At 34.7% G+C, this 21,193-nt stretch overlaps 2 protein-coding genes across 7 annotated transcripts in view; one reads left to right on the top strand and one right to left on the bottom strand.

The window, feature by feature from the left end:
• Positions 1 to 21,193, top strand: part of LOC138712435 (uncharacterized) — a 181,000-nt gene that overhangs the window by 13,765 nt on the left and 146,042 nt on the right. The window lies entirely within an intron of this gene.
• The window catches only part of LOC138712437 (uncharacterized), a 197,072-nt gene that overhangs the window by 80,170 nt on the left and 95,709 nt on the right, over positions 1 to 21,193 (bottom strand). For both annotated transcript variants that reach the window (XM_069844257.1, XM_069844259.1), the window contains one exon: positions 18,528 to 18,577. In XM_069844257.1, the coding sequence (XP_069700358.1) occupies positions 18,528 to 18,577 (50 nt within the window). The remainder of the gene's footprint in view (positions 1 to 18,527; positions 18,578 to 21,193) is intronic.

Genomic DNA, 21,193 nt, shown 5'->3' with positions numbered 1-21,193 from the left:
CATTCATTCACCCTTTACCCATTCATCTACAAATTCAAGCAGTCTACCCTCCATCCATCTACTCGTTCATCCACCCTTTACCCATTCATCTAAATAGGCTATTCAAGCATTCATGCAGCAAAACATCTATTCATTCATTCATTCATTCATTCATTAACACTTTACCACGCATCTAATCAGTCATGTACCCTTTATTAACTCATCTAAAATTAAAACAGTTAAGCATCCAACCATCCATCCATTTACCAACTACTCATTCATCTAAAATTCAAGCAGTCAAACGTCCATCCATCTGTTCATTCATCTACTCCTTTTACCCTTCCGTCTAAAAATTCAAGCAATCACACATCTATCCATCTGTATATTCATCCACCCTCCATCCGTCTTACAAGCCAGGCAGTTAAGCGTCAATCCACCCTTAGTCCATCTATTAAAAAATTTCTGCAAAATAATACCCATCTATCCATTGGTTTAGTCATCCACTATTCATATAACAAGGCAGTCCGTCACGCATACATTCATCCGTCTATCTATCCATCAAAGCATGTACGTATCTACGCATCCATTCATTTGCCCATTCATCCACCCTGTCTCTTCATTTGTTGGCCCCTGTTGTTCATCCTGTCGTTCGTTGAGATATATATATACACATACGATATTTAATGAGTTAGTTACCTAATGCACTTAAATGACGAGCACATGAGCAGATAAAACATGTAATGCTTTTCATTATGATTGAAGGCTGTATGACATTTAATTTTCAATAAAAAATTTTCCTTCATTATTTTTCCATGTTATTTTATCTTTCATATCCTTCTTTTGTTCCGTTAAAACAATAGCACTGAGGAACTGAAAGTTTAAATGGAAAAATTTATTTACAAAAATACAAGAATATCTAAGGCTACAAACCTGTTCCAAAGCCCATTTATTATATTATCTTATTTCCATCTAGGTTACTGACTGACAAACGACTTTTATTCCTGGTAAAACACTAATTACGTCACTGAGAAAATTAACATTCTCCTGGAACATCCGCATTTAACTAACTTGATAGAGTCTACTGATTCCTCAGCTATTACACAAAACAATGAACAGGAAGTTAGTGTTTGTGACGTATATCAAAGCATCAAAGCATTTTCCCGACATTTCGAAATCAGAAAGAAGAAGAAAAATAAAATCTGTGAAAAATCCAGGCATGTTTCCCATTTCCTATTATCCAGAACAGAAACTTCTCTCGTATTCGTTGCCATCTAATTCACTAGGATATTTCATGTATTTATTTACATTCCATTATTTACATTCTAGCTTCACGGCTAGAGTACGGAACATGTAAAAAATCTTAATAGCACTATAAAGTCTTAATTATGGTCACAGTCTAGTTGAAATATATACAGAAGAGTTTTACAATATAGTCTACTAGTACAACAGAAATGTTTAGTATCAATACTTAACACAAGACAGAAATATTCATGAAGCGTTGTTGAATGTCATAAATTCACCTACGGAATAAAAGGCGTGAACTATTATGTACCTACTTCTTTAATTTGGGCCTAAATAATCTTATGTTTTGAGTTTGATTTTTTCTATCCATAGGGAGGCTATTAAACATTTTTACTGCCATATAACGCACTCCTTTTTGATAGCACGAAAGACTTACCGATGGAGTATGAAAGTCTTTTCTTTTTTGACGAGTATTTATGCTATGAGCTGTTGAATTACAAAGTTTTCACGATTACATACGAGGAAGATTATTAATGAAAAAATATATTGACAAGCCATGGGCATTATTTGTAGTTTTTTTTAAATGGTCCTACACGATTTGGCACCTACTCTAAGTACTCTTTTTTTTGTAGTAGGAATATACCGTTACTATCTGTAGAATTTCCCCAGAATATTATTTCAAAACTCATTACAGAGTGGAAGTATGCAAAGTATATTGTTTTTAAGGCATTGATATTTACTATCTCTTGCATAGATCTAATAGCAAAACATGCTGAATTTAGTGCACTTTACTCATATTTGCACTGGTTGCGTCACATAATTTAGCCCACGCATCGCCTTTTTCGTTTCGGCATTTAGACTATAATGTAAGTCGAAAGGATTCCGTACATACTTAAGGGGAGGGGGCATAGGTAAAAATGCAGTAAATTACAAAATATTTTTCCATTAATGCAGTTTTCATTGTAGAGAGTTGTAATTTTATATGCATATTATAAATGATGTGTCCTATATACTGAATTATTCTCAGGTCATAGGATAGTTTTGGGGTTATGACATTTTTAATACACTTAATAACTCGGGTACAATAACTAGGGTACATTTCACTTCAAAACTATTCAAGTTAGAGACTTGACTTTTTTATACAAATTTCTCTTAGATATGTATACAGTCTAGTATATACAGTCACGAAGCTCAATATGCAGTGAATATCCATCCATAGATAGTTGCTAACCACTAGGATCGCTAATATCGCCTCATTACGGACAATGCGAAATATTACCGGCACAGTCTATTGTTCTTAGCATCCTCACAACTCGAGCTTCGTGACTGTATATACTAGACTGTGATATGTATATGATTCTACAAATTTAGTACATGTACAAATCTGAATTTTTTTTTTTTAATTTTAAGAAAAAATATCTCTATAGCAATGCTGATGATAGATAAAAAGTTACTTCTAAGCAGACTATTAAAATATCCTTGCAACAATTTAAACACCTTGGTTACATTAATTTGTGTGCAAAATTTCATGGCTGCAGTTCCATTCGGAAAAATGACTTTAATGTCCGATATGTATGTCCAAATTTTTCTTGTATATTTTCTGGATCAGAAACCTCCACATATGTAGTCAACATCATTTTCATCTTCTTCTGGCTTCTTTCTTTTAGTACTTTTCATCTTCATAGCAAACTGTGACGTGTTTTTCACAGCTTCTTCTGATTTTGCCACACTCATACCACAGTCTACTATATACAGTCACGAAGCTTGAGTTTTGAGGGTGCTAGAAACAATAGACTGTGACGGTACTATTTTGCATTGCCTGTATTGAGGCGATATTAGCGATCCTAGTGGTGAGAAACTACCTAATGTTTGCATATTTACTACGTATTGAGCTTCGCGACTGTATATACTAGACTGTGCTCATACTATCAATGTTTGTCAGACTCCAGAAGGGAGCATGGCATTCGTTACAAGTGTTTGGTATTTACATTATTTTAAAGAGCACTTCTAGGTGAATTTAGAACCTAAAACTTTGGAATGTTATTAAATTTGTCCAAAGCTTCTAATAATATCAAAATTTAAAAAAAAATCAATTTTTTAATTATTTGTTTACGTCTGCCCTTAAATTGTCGATATAATTAAATAATATTAAGTAAGTCATTTGGACTGAACTTTAAAGTATATTTAATATGATCACATAGACTTATCTGAAAATAACTTCCAAAAGAAACTACAAAATATGATAGACCTATAATTGTATTAATTAAACTGAAATATCTTTTGTCTGCTTAAGAGACATGTATCAAAAACATGAACAGCACCAAGAATCATTGTGAACCCATACGCAAGTAACTGAGCATCTCCGCTTAAGTATTAAGTTCCGTGAAGGAAATTTTTATCTCTGTTCCCATACAGTCATTTCCTCTCTTCTGAAAAGCTCAATTTGTGAAAACATTTTAGTTATGTTCTTGTCTACATTAACACAGATTAGTCTACCGCTCTTTCAGGACAGGACCAGGATAACATATTGTCCCACGGTCGGGAACTCGTCTGTATAGGCTATTGAGGCCCGCTGCGGTGGACTACTGCCCGTGGGTTTGGACGAGGAGGGCCCAGGTAAAATAAACGGTGGTACGGCAAGCCTGGATGTTGACGGGGCAAATAGATGCACCGTAGCGTGGGACTTGTTTTGTTAATTTTGTAAACACTTTATTATACTCATTTATTTTTAATTTCGCGCATTTATTATGATAATATACACTAAGATAATATATCCAGAACTTGTTATCCGTCACCCTATTAACCGATTGTTGGATTATCCGTCTGTGATTCTTTCCCTTTTTTTGTTGCAGAAAAAATATTGAGTACTACGCAATATATTAGTACGTATTTTTATAGAGAGTGGTATTACAAACCTTTGCCCTTACACATTATGATCTACTGTTCGAGTGACCTGTTTAATTTCTCTGAAAAACGTCTTCCAGAAGTCCCAAAAGAATACATGTTGTGCTAAGTATCGAAGAGAAGTCCATATAATTGGGTGGTTTTGGAAAAGAGGAATTGTGGTTCATCTCACATCGGAATACGAGATTAGAGTTAACTATGCGAGATTTAATAAAAAAAAAACAAGAATAAAGTGTATAAATTACTTAAATATGTAACATGAGACCTGTACTTTTCCTATCTTTCCACGGAAATCCATCATAGGAAGTTTTCTTGACCCTTAGAAACCCGTCATTGTCATTCATTCATTCATTCATTCATAGTCGCTGAAAACCCAGCATTCTCTTTCCTATTTTTTGCCTTTTCCTTAGTCTCCGCATATGATCCATATATCTTAATGCCGTCTATTATTTGATATCTTCTTCTGCCCCGAAATCTTCCTCCGTTCATCATTCTTTCCAATGAATCCTTCAGTAGGCAGTTTCTTCTCAGTCAGTGATCCAGCCAATTCCTTTTTCTCTTCCTGATCAGTTTCAGCATTATTCTTTCTTCACACACTCTTTCCAACAGAGTTATTATACTTAAAGCTTCTGATCCACTACCTAATGTGTTAAAACACATGACCACGGAGAAAATTACGAAACTGCATTATGCAACACTTAATTCATGAAAGTCTTCTATGATATCCGATTTTTTCGATTAACCGTTCAGCCCACCCCCTTCATTACCACGGATAATAGAGGTTCTACTGTATTTTCAAATGTATGTTTCCCCCCCCCCCCTTCTGTATTTGTGACGAAGCCTGTCACTGTATGTTTAATCACTTAATAAATTGAATTGAATTGAATATTCCGACATATGTGGGTTAAGGAACGTTGAGAGATACTGGAAGATTCACAGACAACTAAAATGTTAGTCTCTGTTCCTAGTATCTTTAGCACCGACGTGGGAACCATGTTTACTTTGGCTCTCAGACATTGCGAGTTTTATATATAGTTCCAAACTCGATTTCCTAACTGGACTGGGATTTGGAAGCATGATGAAATAATGGCTTAGAGTTTACATTGGAAATGTTACGTAACGCCGACCTTCACAGTTTGAATAGTTGGTTGTGTATTAGTCATGGCGGTCATGGTTGAAGTCGCTTGTTTCCTTCCTCAAGGGTACGAGGACTTCGCACTGCGATTCTTAAACGTTTTTGTGGTGGCTATTAACACCTCCACTCCACTCCACGCTAATATCTGATAGCCGATCAGACACTTTCGTTTTATTTTCCTTCCACTTGGCTTCCCACTTCACACGAACGGCTGATTGAACACAATCTTCTACGGTCAGTTTCACCTGCGTCCGTCACGTTTTGCTTGATGAACATCAAATTAACATCTACCTTGTAAAATAAGAACCGTTTTATTAACACGGATCAGCAAATAACTGATAAACTGTCAGTTTTGCCGATAATTTAGTCAATTTCAGTGCTGCCAACCCTAAGGAAATTTCCCTAGATTTATGGAAAATATACGTAATATAGGGAAATAGAGAAACTAGGCTTGATTCTATCTAGGAAATTATTTTGGATCGTGTTCTGAGATTTTCTTGCTCATAACTACAGTTATGCGTATTGATTAGGCCTACATCGAATCATCGAGCAACCCGCAACATTGTAGTTGCGTATAGATCAGTGGCATTGAACCCGAGACACACAGTTCAGGTCTTCCTTCTGTAAGTAAGGCAGTCAACACGCCGAAACAAAACAATAAATACTGGGTGTTCATTTCAAAGTGTGTCATGACGTCACTGTTGTAAGTCAACGATTTGAAGCGAGTTTCAGTTTTTATGTCAGAGAAGTTGCCTATTATTCAAGGCGTTCAATCTGAACTTGAGAACGTGTACGGTATAACTTGAACGTCATAGCAACAGATGGCGGCCTGTACGGTCTGCGTGCTACCATAACCTCTTTCGAACTGTGTTTTGCGCGGGCAAGTCGTACGCAAGGTATTTGTTATCATCGGTTGCGTACGGCAACATTCCACAATACAAGTCAAATGCTCCGTGTCCATGTTGACCGTCGAAGTTAATGTCAACAAATACTGTACGTAAGTAATCGTCTTAACCCTCTCCCCATATCCCGACAGTAAGAAAAAACTCACCTCATTACGTGTTTCCAAAAAGTTCATATTCCTGCCACTACAGGTGTTACCGTTCGTATCGGTAAGTACTCTTCAGAATGAACGCCGTACTTTCTAGGCAACTTCTCTGGTACATAAGTAATACGCCTTTGTGGAAGTGTAGGAAGATTGAATTCTCTAGGCTCATCGACTAGCCACATGACGACATACAGTGAGCCATGACACACTTTGAACTGAACACCCAGTAGTAGTCAGTGTAAATAATTTTGTTTTTACTGGGATTCACAGCATCATTTTAATTTACACCATTTATTTATTTAATTTATATACGAAATTATGTACATACATAGACCTGTGTCCAGTTCACATGAAAAACAAGTACTCATAATTAATTTAATAAACCGGCATTAGAGACAGTAATACAAGAAGTACAAAAAAATCGACATATAATTATAAATTAAAGGAAGTTGAAATATCATGGCCAAAGTAAATTTTGTATATTTCAGTAATACGGTAACTCATTTTCGATTGTGAATATTCACATTTCAGTTCCTTTTATAAAGTGTCATATTATTTATTTCTAAACTCATTTTCGTTATGATAAAATATATCTATTCATTTTAAAAAGTGCAATTGAAATATTAAGAACTCTGTAAACAGGAGAAAAATAATAAGAATAATAAATTTACTTTTTGGATGAAAAATATATTATGAAACATAAAGTATCTACAATGTAGATGCGGTTTACCGATTGTGAGAATAATCTTCTGTTACCCATAAGGTGATTTTATTTAAATATTAAGTTTTTTATTAAATTCACGTGACAGTATATTTTATATGTGAATACTATTCTCACTGTTCGGTCGGTATACAAGCAAACACACGAATAAGCAGAAGTAAACGCAAGAAACAGAGGGGAAACGGCCTGAACAGGTCTTAAGCTGCGGTTTGTTTATGGCAGCGATGTCAGACAGGGACTAAACGGAGCGGAGTGCTCCACTAGACTGGTTGCGTGCTCCGGTGTTTCCACAGACATAAGCAAGTTCACGCTCCGATCTAGCTCCACAACCGGTTTTGGAGCTTACAACTCTGACACTACTGGTTTAGGGCGATCATCGCCGGCCGCACATCGCTGGCGATTGTCGCCTGGAGTTGCTAGCAGTTAAAATGAATGCGCACGGTTTCTTTACAGCGATGATCGCCAACGCAGATCGCTGGAGGTTGTTTCTGAAACAAATTCAGGACGCACATCGCCGCATACATGTTCACTAATCGATATTTAGAGAAGGCCATGTAGAAATATTAATTCGAGTTATGGCAGCAAAACAAATGAGAATTGACAGCGATGTAGCTACGCTGATAAAGAAACCACTTTCTGACGATCATCGCCAGCGTTTATAATCGCCGGCGATGTGCGTCTGGCGATGATCGCCGTAAACAAACCGTAGCTTGCAGAGTGAAGCTAGTACAGGGACATCATTTTATTTTTACTAACATTTTTAATTATAAACTTGCCTATACCTCTGGATCAACGCCGTTTGCTTCTCCCTTCCATCACTGGAGTTCTATGATACTGGCGTAATATACAAACAAATCACTTTACTAGGTATAGGAGGGAAGAAAAGTAGTTCATCCATTTACGTAAACTAGGAAATATCGTAATTTTGAGTTTGATCATTTTCATTAGGTTTTTTGTTTAATCAAATTACAGTACATTATTAACAATAAGTATTTTTACTCACGAACTGACTTATCCATGCGAACGTATTCATTATGCAGTGTATATTATACTGTCTACAGCACATTAGCATACAATATAGAGAATGAAGTTAAATTGAAAAATAATCATAATGTGGATATTTAAACACATTTTTTAAAATGGTGGCCGTTCATTTCGATACAGGCTTCAGTTCTAATGTGCATATTATCGCACTATAGACTATTGTACCTAATTCCAATTAGCAGTTTCGTCCTTCGTACTAGTAACTCATGTTGAAATAATTCTGTACCTACTCTCTAAAAGAGTAACTTACGTACTGTAAATTCAATCTTCACTTCTACCCCGATCCGAAAAGATAAAATTACTCAGACATACTATCGACTGTCCGCCAAGTGGTTATGTCGTAGGGTCGTAGAAAGGGAGGAAATCACGTGACAGTTACTTAACGAGGCCCTTTTATTTAAGTTATTTTAAACAGTTATATAATATTACGTAGACGTCCAAGTCCTAACAGAAATTAGTGTTCTCAGAAAAGAGCTAAGACAGCCCAGCCACAAGTGGCGAATAAAAGCTGGTGGGGGAAACCGGGATACGACGTAGGCAAATGGACGACAGTACCTGTGCGAAAATGATTCAATATTGAAAGCTCTTTCGTCAATGGAAAACGCGAACATATTTTTGGAACGTCCTGTTTACTATGACCGTAAGGCTACTATGACTATGTGGAGGACGATTGAACTTCATTAGTCGAAGGGGTGGGAGTGAAGTACATTCAAAAACTCAGGTACAACAAAAATTTAAGTAAAAATAAAATGATGTCCCTGTATATGATCCATGTACACCTAACTTATACTCGAAGTAACCAATGCAGGACTCTACTGATAACATTCGTTTCCTGATTGAAATACAGCCTACCTCATATTTTCTAAAATTTTCATTTGAATGAAATGATTTGAAAAAAAAACATGGCGTAATTACTCCATATTCTGTTTTTGGGAACATGTATGTCGATTGTTCCATTAGCAGCCGAATCAGTACGATGGCATTTTCACTCCTTGTTAATCTTGTTGAGCATATTGTGATATTACCATACTCTATCGCCTCTGTGGAGAGAGTTTCCTCATCTGTGAACAATATGAAAACAAAGACGAGAAATCGAGGAATAAACTTGCGAGCTGAACAATAATTTCAGGCCTATTTCAAAGTAAGAGAATAATAGAAGAGGGTCTTTGTTGCGGTTTTATATATATATATATAAAAGACTGAAATCAAAATTTAGATCACGATCTATGTGTGATTTTAAAAGGAAATCAGAAGATCTTTCTGATAGCGGGTGAATGATTTCACATTCAGAATAGGAACTACATCACAAAATAATTTTTGAGTGCGATCAATTTTGGGTGTTTTAATGTGTTTGTTCTCAACTCTGAAGTATTCTGAAACATAGAAATGCTGATTAAGCCTACTACGATCTTTTTTACCTTCTTAAATGTTTTCGTATGCATTTTTTTTACTTTCAAGAAACTTATAAAGATTTATGATGTGTGATGCTAAACATCTGTGTTAGATATAACTTGATATTCTGGTATTACAAGATGATACTCTATTGTTTCTTGCAAAATTTTCTGATTTTTTTTTATGAAACAGATTTACTGTTGAATAAACACTGTAATTATCCTGCAGTATTGCAATAATTAATTTTTTCATTAATAATACATGTTGCAGTTTTTAGAGAAATTTAGTTATTTCAAGGGAGAAAACAAGTAACGGCTAGGGAAATTCCAACGCATAAGATTGGCAATGCTATAATGTGTTGTCTGTGGTTTGTTGTATCTGCAGCCTTGAAAAGAATTTGGGATGGTGTAACTGTAAACTCTCACACTTGATTGTTATGGGTCAAGGGAAGCTTCTAGTATTCCAGTACCATACTTAAAATTAAAATTACTTCGAACTTAACCGTTCATAATGTGTTGTCTAATCATGATGTGCTGTGCAGTAACTTAGTCTACATTCTTTTCCAGTTTAACAACGTTTACAGATTTTCTCTGGTGCCTATGATTACAAATTAGATCTATTTGTTTTTCTTCTGCGTCCGTCTTACTCATTGATGTGCGATTCCCTTCCAGATATCAGGTGACCTTTCCTCTTTTCTTAGTCCAAATGGTATCCATTCCATGATTCTCTGTGACAATCATCTATATGCCATCTTCTTTGTCTGCTCATACAATTACAATAGTTTTTGTTGAATGAAGTCAATAATTTAATTCTGAACATTCATACTACCTGTAACAATTTTTATAATTTTTTTCCGTTGAGATATCCTTGCATATTATCTCAAAAAGTGCGTTTCTATATTCCAAACTTCTGATTCGTATGTTATGATATTTGTAGGCTATTATTTTCAATATTTTGGTTTCTTTATTTCGTGTATTGTTTATCTTACAAATAATAATTTAATATAAAAGTAGTCAACTTTCCAGAATTTATTTTTCTCTTGGTTTGACTATAGGCCTATTGTTTCCCATAATTTGTAATTTTATAAATAGTCTTTATTAAATACAATTATGTACAACTTTCAGCGATTTTTTTTTCTGGAGGCCTGCAGAGAGAGAGAGAGAATAATTTGTAATTTCCAGTCCTAGAATTTACATTGTTCAGCATGCGTAATTTTATTTGTCACAGCACTTTTTCCAATATTTTGATATGTTCGTCCTATTGCCATATTTTTTTGTTTTATTTGTATTTACATTAAGACTGCATTTTTTACATTTCATTAAGAATTTTGTAGTATTGTCTTCCAGATCTTCACATTATAATTTTTTAATTCAACATAGTAATCTATATTAAAATCTCTTACATTACAATCAAAAAAAAAAAAACTCACTTTTAAGTTTTGTCTCTTGCAAAACGTAGTTACATCTTATTTCTCTCCAACTTATAAAGGCGAATACCCCTAAAGAACTGAAGAAAGATTATGATGATGATGATGATGATGATGATGATGATGATGATGATGGTGGTGGTGATGGTGGTGGTGGTGGTGGTATCAGCTTGTTATAATACTTCGACAGTATTAGCCACGATGACAAAAATGTTTTGACATTAATCTTGTAAGTTCTCAAAAAATAGCTGGATGTAGATCTAGACAATATGTAGGTTTATGATCGCAACATACTACTATAGTCGGTACAATATAACGTGAGTCACTAATTTGCAACGTTAACATTTTCCCACCCCATTACTTGATCATCACCTGTTTAAATTTAGTGATTTTCTACCTGTTAGGTTCACTTCAATACTGGCAACCCTTCCTCGAGTACACACATATTACAGACATCACGACAGTTAGTCATTTTCTAACCGTTATGTTGGCACAATAAATTAAATTAACCAATGCTATTCGGATCTCATATCTTGTGTATATTTATATCGATATTATAATACAACATAATGTATTGTTGAATTATTATTCCTTCATATAGCGAGTTGTATGTGAAGTTACCGTTTACATTACATCACTTTTTTAAGCAGTGAACATATTAGTGCTTTAGGTTCAAGGTTGTTAGCATTTAAGTGCCAGCCATCTTTGATCTTTGGCAACTCACATATATTATATTGTTTTGAGTATACCATAGACAAAATGACCGACCAGCAGTTGCTCGCCCCATAAAGCTCCCTCACCTTGCAGACAATGTCTCTGGGAACCGATGTCTCGATTGAAATTGCACATATCTCTATAGGAAAATTTGTTGTGAAGGAATATATATATATATATCTTCTTCTTGAGCTACTATGAAATAACTTGTATCGTTTATTACGGAGATAAAATTAGAAAAATTTCTGTCACAACTTTATCACTCAGTTTAGATTTATATTGCATTTGGGCTCATGTAGCTTGTAAGCTTCTGGGTAAGACGCTCTCAACTCTATAGGCTTAATGGTTACGACGCTTCCCATTGGGTACGTTCGCCCTAGCGAGAGCGATGAATTTTTAAGGGGCGATAAAATTCCTTTTCATGGATTCTCTAGCAGAGAAATAAAACCAGTCGCCCCATGTCGTATGTTACATATATTTTTTTATTTACGGAGGAGGCAGACGAAGTTCTTCTTGCATTACTGCCTCAAATCCATCTGTTATGCGAAGGTTAGTGGATTTTCTAAAATGGAGAGATATGATATATATGTATATATGATATATAATATGGTATGATGCATATGGTACGATATATAATACGGCATGATAAATGATATGATACGATATATAGTATGGTCGATATATGACATACAATATAAAGTATATACGATATACGATATATAGGCCTATATGATGCGATATACGATATATGAAATACAATATGCGATGTACGATATATGATACGATATGCGATATATGCTATGTGATACGATTATGATATACAATATGCGATATACGATATATGATATGATATGCGATATATATGATGCGATATACGATATATGACATGATATATTATGATATATGATACGATATATAGTATACAATATGCGATATACGATATATGATATGAGGGGCCCGAGATCAAAATGGGCTATGTGACCTTTTTTCTGAAATTGAGTTATTGACGTCATTGGCAAGTATGGGTTGAAGACTTTCAGCAGTGAAAAGTTCAATTTCAAAGTGGTTTATTTTAGACGAGTAAATGCATGGAGAAAATCAGTACATAGATCAAAATGGGATATGTTATTATTAATGAATTAATCAAAATGGGATATGTGATTCGTTATTTTCATCAGAACAAAATGGGCCATATTTCATAGTGTTGCGTTATATTTCCATAGCACATGAAACATAATGGTCTATGTGTGCCAAAGCTTGTTTTTTTAGTTTTGCCGCCAGATTTTTCAGAAAACTAACATGGTTGAGATCTTAGTTACACAGTAATTATACGTCTTCATTTATGTTCTAATTTATAAGGTAAGGACTGTACTGCTATATAAAATTTTGTTGTAATTTAACGTAATAGGCATCATTTTATGAATTATTGCTACTAAAATACTACGTCTTTTATCTTTATGGAATCTTTAGTAAAATATTATTTTATATTTTTTGGTTAGGTGTTGGACACAACAGCTTTACATTTATTGCGACAATGGACGGCTTCTCGACTATTGGACATCTACAGCCTGTTGAAGGGGGGAGGAAGAGGAAAGCAAATCCACAACAATGGAAAAGACTGAAGGAAAATAATGTTAGGTACGAATAAATTACGTGAAATTGCGCATTATTCAAAAACTTAGTATTATTATATCGTGTTTATGAAATGTATAGTCTACACATGCATTGAAATTTATGTAATAATAATAATAATAATAATAATAATAATAATAATAATGTAATATACTATAAAGTTAAAGAACGTGAAATATAAAAGTAATAATTTCTGTAAAGGGAAAAATTTGTATTTTCTAGATATTCTCGTATGAGGAGGCCAGTCACACTTCCTGCTTGCAAGCATGCACAGAGAAAACTAGAATGTTTCAGGATCACTCCTTCTGATGCTTCATACTTCAGCAATCTGTTCTTGAGTAGACCTGATAACAAATCTCAAGATGAGTTCATTTTGAAACATGTTAGTACACAGCCCATCATGAAAGGAAACAAAGGAAAAAAGAATTATTCTGCTTCGTTTTTCATAAGGACAGAAAGCAAGAAGAATATTCAAGTTTGTAAAAAACTATTCCTGGCAATTATTCCAAATATCAGCAATGGACGACTTGGTCGGCTTCTGAAGATTTACCATGAAACAGGTAAATGCAGAAAAGAGAATCGTGGTGGAGACAGAAAAGAAGGTAAATTCAGACTATGCCGTGAGTCTGTGACAAAGTTTATACAGATGCTGCCTGGCAGGGAAGCCCATTATAGTCGCCAAGGTTCCAAAAAAGTGTATGTAGGAAAGGAGCTAAAATCGATCCGAAACTGCTGGAGATTGTATAATGAAAAATATGCCCCAACAGAAGGCTTACCAAGAGTAAAATACGGATTCTTCGAACCTATATTTACTAGAAAATTCAACCTCGCTTTCGGTGTGCCACAAAAAGATGTTTGTTCAACATGTCTGCAAAACAAAGAGATAATCAGATCTGGAAATCAAGACAGAAGATTGCAGGCTATGACTACTCAACGTATTCACCTGTTAAGAGCGAAAAGCTTTTATGAAATCATGAATGAGATGTCTCCAGGCCTTCTCACTTTGATCTTTGACTGTCAGCAGAATTTGGTGCTTCCACGTCTTCCTGATCAAGCAACATATTATGCTAGGCAGTATTACATGTACAATGAAACAGTAGTTGAGCAGAGACAAGACAAAACGTTGACACCAGATAATGTATTTTCTTACACATGGATGGAACATGAGTCTCCTAAAGGAAGTTCTGAATTTGCATCTATTATTCATCATAGACTGACATCTACTGATCTGATTGGAATTGAGAAGATTCGTCTAGTCTCAGATGGATGCGGGTCTCAAAACAAAAATTCTATTATGATATCGATGATCTGTTGGTGGTTCTACAATGAAGCTCCATCAGCCCTCAAATTTGTGGAGGTTCTATTCCCTGTCGTTGGACACAGTTTTCTACCTTGTGATAGGGTATTCGGAAACGTGGAGAAGCAAATAAAAAAGGAAGAGGTGATTGTGTTGCCAGAAGAATATCATACTATCATTGGGAAGCATGCAACTATAATCAAGGTTGGAAATGAAGAATGTCCAATCCGTGAGTGGAAGGAATTTGCAAAAGACATGATGAAACCGACCAGTGCCCTTCCATTTAAGATCTCAGAAGTTAAACGTCTTTTTCTCTGTAGAATGGGAACAGTCGTCCAATTCAAAGGAGAAGCATGTTTTCGCTTTCAGAGCAATCAGTATTTATCAAATGGACTATGCAAACGAGGGAAATGCTTCCGCGGGGCATCAATGCCCTCTGTATCTAAGAAAGTTGGAAGTATCAATCCATTAAAAATCAGAGATGTAGAAGGATTGCTGCAGAAACATTTTGGATTGTCCTGGGAAGGAGATGCCCGTTTGCAGATATACCTGCAAATCCGCATGGCCGGGAAAGTACCAGAAAGCGAGGAAGATGGAGAAGAGGACGCAGATGGCCTTGGTACATGCTTTTGTCTTGATACAGATACTTGTGTACATGTTTGAAGAGTGTTTTTGTTGTGATTTCTGTAATACGTTGCAATTAAGATAATAATATTCTAAAAGACTTCCAATTTTGTACTTGTTTTGTAACTAATTTGTGAATAGTGGTATTATAAATAAAATAAAATTAATTTGAAAACTTGATTTAAAAAAAATCATGTTCAAAAGCATAATTATATCAATTAATATAAAATTAGATTAACGAATTTCAAAATAAATGCATCAAAATGGGATATCTTAAATTTAATTTTCTTACAAAACAAATATTTGGACACTATGATTTGAATGAACATGGTAGGCATGTTTACTATAGTCGTCTTCATCAATTAGATGCATTCCCGCATTTGTACCAGCATTGTATGAGATGTAGGAAATTTTTGCTGTTTTCTTGAAATTTACTTTTTATGACATAGCCCATTTTGATCTCGGGCGCCTCATATACAATATGCGATATACGGTGCAATATACGATATATGATCCGATATGCGATATATATGATGCGATATACGATATATGATATACAATATGCGATATACGATATATGATACTATATGCGATATACGATATATGATGCTATATATTATGATATATGATACGATATATTATGATATATGATACGATATATGATATACAATATGCGATATACTATATGATACGATATGCGATATATATGATACGATATATTATGATATATGATACGATATATGATGCGATATACGATATATGTTACGATATATTATGATATATGATACGATATATGATATACAATATACGATATACTATGTATGATACGATATGCGATATATATGATACGATATATTATGATATATGATATGATATACAATAGATATCATGTGATATATATATATATATATATATATGATGCGATATACGATATATGATACGACATATAAGGAGGTCCGTTCCAAACCACCCATGGACAAAATTGAGTTTTATATGATTTCGTATACTATTTCTGAATATGCTCTATCATGCTGTGAAGTCTGTTTGAGTCTAACTGTATTAAATTCCCTTCAAAGGAATGCATAAATTTCGGTGTTCGTGGAAAACTGTATAATGTCCACACCTTTGACTGCATCAAACCGTATTCTTTCCAAAACCAATTAATGTTAAATGAAATCTACTTATCGCATGAATGATCCATCCAAAAAACTATATTTCAGTATTAAAGAAAAGTAGAAGTCTCCTTGATATTCCAGAATCGGAAGTGATTCCTCTACAAAGTAGAATTACGCAAGAAAAGAAATCTGATGTCGAGAATTTGCTGACCATAAGGTTCGGGAGTAACTGGAGGAATAATGACGACTTGCATTTCTACATCACAATTTTGCGGGTTTTGTTTCAACTTGCGAAAGAACAACTTGGAAGTTGAGTGAAGAATGGCAAGGCTTTGAACAGCGTAGTGTTCTGCATTGTTAAGATTTGAAGGAACACTGTTACATTATTTTTACCATTACTATTACTTTTATTAAGCCAAATATTGTACTTCTGTTCGTTACTTTAAACGACATGACGTATGTTTTTGTCTTTCCAGAAGATAAACTGAAGTCCACACCTGTGGAGTAACGGTCAGCGCGTCTGGCCGCGAAACCAGGTGGCCCGGGTTCGATTCCCGGTCGGGGCAAGTTACCTGGTTGAGGTTTTTCCGGGGGTTTCCCTCAACCCAATATGAGCATATGCTGGGTAACTTTCGGTGCTGGACCCCGGACTCATTTCACCGGCATTATCACATTCATCTCATTCAGACGCTAAATAACCGAAGATGTTGATAAAGCGTCGTAAAATAACCTACTAAAAAAAAGAAAAAAAGATAAACTGAAAAATTTTAGGTGAACATCATATTCAGAAGTATTGGTATAATACGTTGTAATGTACAAATTTAGCATTAATGAGCTTAATCACGTTTGTGATTCAATATGACATAGGAGTAAATCAAGGAGTGTTACCTATTACTTACACAATTACTTTGATTGAATTTTTATAAATATTGAGGAAGTATTGTTTTTCTTTTTTTATATATATATTCACGTCAAACCGTGTTATGTTCATGGTATTTTCTGAATTTGAAGACAGTCTGATGTAAAAGTGATTTCAAATATAATGACGAACTCTTTGAAATCAATTTCTGAACATTTATTGCTCAATACCTTTTTGGGCATTGCCCATGCCATTAGATTTAATTTAAATTCAGATTAATTCAAACACATCTCTAATTTCATTATCTCCATTAAGGCCTACCATCTTCGTTTCTGAAGTCCAATGTGGTTGTCGCATTTTTGCACATTTACATTCAAAGTTTGTTGCATTTTTAGAAGTCTAGTAGCAAAATGCGACAAATGCGACTGTGGCTTAAACCCTGAGCGGAGGATACAGTTACCAAAGACAAAAGAAGGCGGAGGCAGATGATTTTGGAGGCTAAGACTCGAGTTCTAGTTGCCTTGTCACAAGAAGAACGGATCTCCAACTGAGCGCCCCCGGCTATCAGCGGTAACCTACTTGCAATTAGCATTACGCAGAAAGAAGGTTGTAAGCTGATTTACCTTCTCCATCTTACACCATCTTGATGTGATGAAATCTATAGAATCTGAGTCGTGACGACGAGAATAGTAGAACATTTCTGATATTGCCTTTCCCAACTAGATCGCGATGTATAAAAAAGGTGAAGGTATCCTCTTTAGACAACAAGAAGGCCTATGGAGGTATAACCACAGTCTAGTATATACAGTCACGAAGCTTGAGTTTTGAGGGTACTAGGAGCAATAGACGGTGCAGGTATTATTTCGCATTGTCTGTAATGAGGCGATAGTAGCGATCCTAGTGGTTAGCAACTATCTATGGATGCATATTTATTACGTATTGAGCTTCGTGACTGTATATATTAGACTGTGGTATAACCCCTGGTTTCATGACATCGGCACTATAATGAGGTTGTATTTATAATTCTTTACGATCAGAGAAATAATTTAAGCAATAAGAAAAACTAATAATTTTTTTTGTCAGTTGTAACGCCTCTATACCAAATATATGCATCTTACTCTTCAATCCGGCTAACTGAAGACGACGGCAGAAACAACCTCTGAATCTTCGTGTCATAACGTTTCAGGAACAACAAGCAGTTCGTAGATGTTTCATGCATCAGGCACCTCTGCGTCTATTAGTTGAACAATTTATCTCCCGGCCGAAAAGCGGCAACTTAGGTTATCGGCAGATGCGCTTCCACACGCTGGTTATGGAAACAGCGTGATTCGTCAAACCACAAACTTTTAATGTACAATAACATTAACTACAAGTAATTAAAATGTTCTAACTCACCAAAAGTAAGAAAGGAGAATCCGAAACTGCTGTTTGTCGTTTGGTACCTCCTGCAATAAAAACAAAAGAAAAGAGATGTTGGTAGCCGTTATTTAAAAGCATTTCACATTTCTAAGATTTGATATACTCGTAGATACAGTGAAACCTCTCATTTACGGACATCGAAGGGACGTAACAATCTGTCCGCATCTGGGAGGTGTCCTGTATTGAGAGGGAGGCTCCCCAATCTAACAGTAAATTTATAATATGCGTTATGTATCCCTTCATGCTTTAAATGAAATGTATTTCTGTAGTTTAATTATAAATACAGTATACAGAAGGCCTACTACAGTAAATTCTTTGCAACTTTGAACTACAGTAGATGAGACCGATAAATAAAAATACAGTTATGTGGCATGCAATTTTGTTCTAGATCTGCAGTTATACAGTACTGTAATTTACAGTTTTCAACTAACCTTTACGTTCAGGTGCCATGTCTCACGAAACAGAACAACTGATTGAAGTGAAGAGAATAATCCTACTAACCCTATCATGTGTCGAATAAAATTTCACTATCGCGAAAACCTTTGACTCATCAGACAGGTTAAATTTTATGACTTTGTTTATCCACCCACTTCCAGCTAATAAGGGGTAGCCGGCTGGGCTAGTGGTAGCCGACGAGACCCTTATTGTCTTCTTTCATGTTAAGGAATTTCTGTACTAAATTTTCCATTTTTGTAACACAATAGGTCTTAAAATCCAAGTTCTGTCCGCAGTCAGGAGGTAAACAGGTAAAGCAAGCTTTAGGACTGTGAAACAGCTGTCCGTGTCCGTGTCTGATAGTTCCGTAAACGAGAGTTAAATTTATCATTATTTCTATATTATTTCAGTTGGGGTATGAAATCTGTCCGTATATGAGGAGTGTCCATATCTTGGGGATGTCCGTAAGGAGCGGTTTCACTGTATTGAGTTCTGGTAGACACTTGGTATCACACGATCTTTTGCTTGATAAACATGTTATAGGACAAATTATAATTATTAAAACTAAGAAAAATGTAAACGTTAGACATGTAGCAATCACTCCTTGCTGTTAGGCACATCAACCATTACGCTACTTCAAACCAGTGCGTTGTTAATCTGTTCTTTCTCGAGTTATTGTGTATGAGGAGTTAATTCCAAAACTAGTTTAGATGCAATTACTCTGAAACCGTAATTTCTATGAACAAATTCGAACTCTGTTTTAAATTAAAATACTTTACATTTTAGACGATACTTCCAGAAATCCAATTGCTTTCCATGAAAATCCAAGTAAAAAAATTGAACATGATTTACGACTTTTAGAGAAAACGATGTTGTTATATTGTCTTGATCCTCTCATAGGCCTACTTAAAAAGGAAAATGTTTCGTTTCACTCTGTAGGTAAACCCACGATATTGGAAGTACCATGGGTGAACTTAAATGTTTGGAATGCTGTTAAAATTAAATTAATATTTACTCATTTATTTATCTATTATTTATTTATTTATTTATTTATTTATTTATCTATCTATCTACCAATTATTTATTTATTTATTTATTTATTTATTTATTTATTTATTTATATAATCTAGTGACACTGTGTACTGTTTATCAAACTTTTAACTCTCAGAAATAGGTTATTACTTCACATGTGAAATAATGATACCTTAGTTACCATTATTTCATCCTGTAATAGTAATATACGTTACAAGAGCGGTATGTTGACGTTTTCATGATCGAGGAAAAGATTGAAAAAGCGAAACGTAGTTGAGATTTTTTTATTTCCGAGAACATGAAAACAAACATACCGCTCGTGTATCGTACATTATTTTGTGCGAAGATCGTTTATTACATACCTGAAAGACGAATTTCTAATTACTTGCAATGAAATCTCCATGTTGGTTTCTGTTTAATGACGCCAACTTCGGAAAACCAAAATATCTTTCTTCAACATTGTTGCTATAAAATGTTTTCTGTGTTTACTATACTCCAGCAGGCCGTGATATACGTCTGTCTTTTTTTTTCCCCCAGTCTATAAATGCGAACTTAAAACAAACGGTAAGGTTATGTAATGATTTATTTTTCATTTTAATATTTTAACAATATTATTTATATAACATATTGCAGTAATAACATCGGCATCTGGAATCTCGTTAATTTTTTCACGGCTTTCTTAATGTTACTTGTATCAGGAATGCAATAAGTTTCGTGGAGTAGTAGACTTTACTTAATTTTTGCAAATATTTAAAAACAATAATTAACATTGCAATTTAGGTGAAATTGCAATGGTAAGTTTCCAATTTATAATTATTACTATGTTAAACGTCTCTAAAAATAATATGTTAAAAGCCTAAAGGAGTAAAATGAATGTCGCGCTTAAGCGGTAAGAAGAGGGAAATTGTTATGTGTGTTACGTTGGGAATACTGAAGTGGTATTTCACACTTACCGCGTATTGGTTCTGTGCGGAAAACAAGCAAATACGCACGATCTCGCACAAAGTAATTTGCTGATTAGGAGCAAACTTTTAATTTATATCTATAGAGGAGTTTACGTTCAGAAAAAAAAAACATTGAGCATATGGGGCTTTTTTCATCAAATGACCAGTTGCCATAGAAACGGCTATCTACCATGTAGCTTATACAATGTATTAGGCAAGGCCCATAAAACC

This window comes from Periplaneta americana, chromosome 13 (genome assembly GCF_040183065.1).
Source record: "Periplaneta americana isolate PAMFEO1 chromosome 13, P.americana_PAMFEO1_priV1, whole genome shotgun sequence".
Lineage (NCBI taxonomy): Eukaryota > Metazoa > Arthropoda > Insecta > Blattodea > Blattidae > Periplaneta > Periplaneta americana.
Note: the sequence above shows the minus strand (reverse complement) of the source record. Positions and strands in the feature narration are given on the sequence as shown.